The sequence below is a fragment of the Trypanosoma grayi genome, assembly GCF_000691245.1.
Source record: "Trypanosoma grayi strain ANR4 Tgr_1510_V1, whole genome shotgun sequence".
NCBI classification, from domain to species: domain Eukaryota; phylum Euglenozoa; class Kinetoplastea; order Trypanosomatida; family Trypanosomatidae; genus Trypanosoma; species Trypanosoma grayi.
In genome coordinates, this window is record NW_008827128.1 from 1 (window position 1) to 3,012 (window position 3,012).

The 3,012-nt window shown below is 55.9% G+C and overlaps 4 protein-coding genes across 4 annotated transcripts; all 4 read left to right on the plus strand.

Moving 5' to 3' along the window:
* Window positions 1-61: 61 nt before the first annotated feature.
* DQ04_15101000 (calmodulin-like protein containing EF hand domain) lies at window positions 62-424 on the plus strand (the record flags this gene model as incomplete). The annotated part of the gene is made up of 1 exon (XM_009317257.1): window positions 62-424. One exon carries the CDS (start codon window positions 62-64, stop codon window positions 422-424), a length of 363 nt encoding a protein of 120 aa, XP_009315532.1.
* Window positions 425-965: 541 nt separating this feature from the next.
* DQ04_15101010 (hypothetical protein) lies at window positions 966-1,595 on the plus strand (the record flags this gene model as incomplete). Its single annotated transcript, XM_009317258.1, has 1 exon — window positions 966-1,595. The coding sequence occupies one exon, from the start codon at window positions 966-968 to the stop codon at window positions 1,593-1,595; it is 630 nt and encodes a 209-aa protein (XP_009315533.1).
* Window positions 1,596-1,866: 271 nt separating this feature from the next.
* DQ04_15101020 (hypothetical protein) lies at window positions 1,867-2,523 on the plus strand (the record flags this gene model as incomplete). The annotated part of the gene is made up of 1 exon (XM_009317259.1): window positions 1,867-2,523. The coding sequence occupies one exon, from the start codon at window positions 1,867-1,869 to the stop codon at window positions 2,521-2,523; it is 657 nt and encodes a 218-aa protein (XP_009315534.1).
* A 181-nt stretch (window positions 2,524-2,704) lies between these two features.
* DQ04_15101030 (hypothetical protein) lies at window positions 2,705-3,010 on the plus strand (the record flags this gene model as incomplete). Its single annotated transcript, XM_009317260.1, has 1 exon — window positions 2,705-3,010. A coding segment is annotated over one exon (306 nt), but the record flags the coding sequence as incomplete, so codon positions are not given.
* Between the last annotated feature and the right edge of the window lie 2 nt (window positions 3,011-3,012).

The window sequence follows — 3,012 nt, forward strand, 5'->3', positions numbered from 1 at the left end:
CGTCCGCACGGCGGAGCGCAACGTCGCTGTGGCGGACCACAACGCCCGAGAGCTAGAGGGCATGGGGCGCGACCTCTCGCGCGAGGCCGAGGAGGCGGCGCAGCGCCGCGACCAGAACGAGAAGGCTGTGGAGGACGCCAGGAATCGCCTACATGCGAAGGAGCGGTACTTGGATGACGCCAAGCAGCAGGTCGATGAGCGCGAGAACGCAGCGAGGCAGAAGGAGGCTGACCTGGCAGAGCAGAGGAAACAACGTGAGCTCGTTTCACAGCACGAGCGTGTTTTGATTGAGCAGGAACTGCGGTTGAGGGAGCAGAGAGATAGCCTGGAGGAGCGCGAGACGAAACTCATGTCGGAGGCGAGCAGTTTCTTGGGGAACCTTCGAACACAGCTGCAGGGCGGGCATTCTTTTTCGCGTGATTGATGTCTGACCAAATGAGTCAGTCTGTATCCTTTTTCTCGGATTTTACTCTGTGTGCATCCAGGAGTCTTTGGAAGGTGTGGTGCAATTCACAAGGCACTTCCTCCTATCGGGGCGGTGAATGCCCTCGGCGTTCGGTTTTATTTCGGTTGACATGCCGCAACGCGCAAGCTAGTAGAGAAGAAACATTGAGGCCGTCAGAGCAAGCGGCTTCACCCGCTCAGCGGGCCATTTTTTTGTTTTTGTACGTCCCTTCCTCTTTAGCCTCGGCGAGGGCACCCTCGCCGACGGAAGGGGTATTAGAGTGAGAGCCCCCGTCTTCTTTGTCTGTCTCCGATATTTTCGCTACTTACTGTGTGTTCTTCTGTCTGTGACTCTTCTTCGTTTGCTTGTCCGTCTGTCGCGGTTTGATCTTTCTTTTTCTTTTTTTTTTCGCGATCTATATTCTTTTATCCTGTCATTCCTCCCTTCCTGTTGGCTTCCCTACCGCCTTGTTTCAGCTTGAATCACAGAGACAATCTTCTTCTAATCCCGTCGGGGGCAGATGCTGCGGCTTGCACATGTCGGCGTCGTGGCCGCTGCCGCTGCCTCTGTTTCCGCTGGTACTACTGCCACCGCTCTTGTCGCCGGAAGCCAGCACCGCTGCTTGAAGAGCGGAGAGGCGCCGAATGTTCTCCCGCCTCAGTCAAAGCAGGCCCTCCATAGTCTTTATCGTCGTCTCCGCAAAGAGGGAGAGGAGCGGGGAATGATGGAACGGGCTCTCTCCGTGCACCCGCTGGAGACGAACATCAAGATGGGCCTGCGTCTTTTGCGTTACCGGACAATGTTGGTGAACATTGACAGAGAGGCTTCTGAGGTGGCGTTCTGGCGTTTAGTGCGCCGTATGCGCCTGGGAGCAGCCCGGCGCTACTTTGCGTGGCGTATTTTTTTAATCCGTCTTCGGTTGCGGAGCTCCGCTGCTATCAGTGACGCGTTGGTGTATGCCCTCTTCCTAGTGGTGTGCTTCATGTTGTACCAGATCTACAGAGTGTGCCGCATTGGCGTGACACGCGCGGAGGATCGCTACCGGACGTTAGCCGTTCCTATCGTGCAGACCTTTGACGCTATTGAGCAGGCGCAGCAGCGTCAGAAGCTTCGACAGGAGATGGAAAACGATATGATACGGCAGCGATAGTTGTGCCAAGAAGAAGAAATCAAAAAAGACGGATGCACACTCGCTCCGCCACTCTCTTATTATTATCATTGGACTCTAGTTTTCATTGGGTCACCGATGGATTCTGTCCGTCTCAAATGCACTGTTCGCCGCAGCAACACCAGCGCATCCACCGCGCAGAACTATACAACGTTCCTACTTCTCTCTTTCTCGCTAAATATATATATATATATACCTCTGTAACTCCTTCTCGGTCTTCTGTGTGTGTGTGTGTGTGTGGAGGAAGTGACTTATGGATGAATATGACGCTGTAGACGCCGACGAGTTAGTGGCCAGGGCGATCGGCTCCGCGGCGTCCCGACAGCAACACGAGAGAAGAAGGGGGCCCCAGTGGGATGCGCTGCTTGCGGGCGGCGACGATGATTCATGTATCCACCCCCCGAGTATATCGGTGAAACAGTTGCTCCAGCAGGAGGAGGCACCACAGGGTGGTGATATCGCCAGACCAATAGCAAAGAAACTCGACCTGGATGCGGACGCTGAGGAGTTGACAGCGATTCAGAGTCTAATCGATACGCAGTACGCCTCGTGCACCAGTAGTGGCAACGTTGCCGATGGCAATGATGCCTGGCGTGCCCCGCTACCTCCACGGCCGGTGCCTCACTCTGTGCCAGCCAGTTTCAGAGAAACATCGCAGCAGCTATCTGACATAGCACTTTATGGTGCAGTCTCCCCACCGAAGCGCGCCTCGTGCAGTGAGGGTGTGCAGTGTGACATGGGGTCCGCTAGGAGGGCAGGGGCATTGCAGCAACAGCAACAGTTGCGGCAGGTTATGCCGAGTGATCCTGTGGATGCCGTTCGTCTCTTAGCACAGCGTGTTCGTGCGCTTGAGATGGACCGTTTCGGGCATTCAGAAGTGTTCACTTCCAAACTTCTTCAGCAGCTTTAGAGTGGGTGAGGGTGACGTGTTCAGACGTGCGCATTTGTGAATCCTAGTTGCGCATAGATAGAGCGTGGCGTATACGCATGCAGGTGTACATGTGCAGGATTTTCTTTTTGTGTGTGTCTGTGTGTTGTGTTTCTACTGCTCCCATTATTGGCCTCTCCTGTCTGATTTAAGAAGGCGACCCATGATGGTGGAAGCAGCGGTGGCTGACGGTGACGTGGTGTCGTTCCTCTGCCACGCGGGGGAGCGGTACAAGGAGCACCGGGAGCTGCTTCGCCGTAAGCAGCTGGAGGACGAGAGGAAAAAGTGTCCGTTCAAGCCAACTGTTACCGAGTACGCGGAGAATATGAATCGCCGCTCCATCAGTCGACGCAGCGGGGCGATCGAGAAGCGCCTGCACGAGCTGCACGCCAAGCGGCTGCAGGAGGCAGAGGTGCGGCGGGTGGAGAGCCGCGAGCGGCGCGAGGCGGAGTTAGTGGCGGCGGTGCGCTC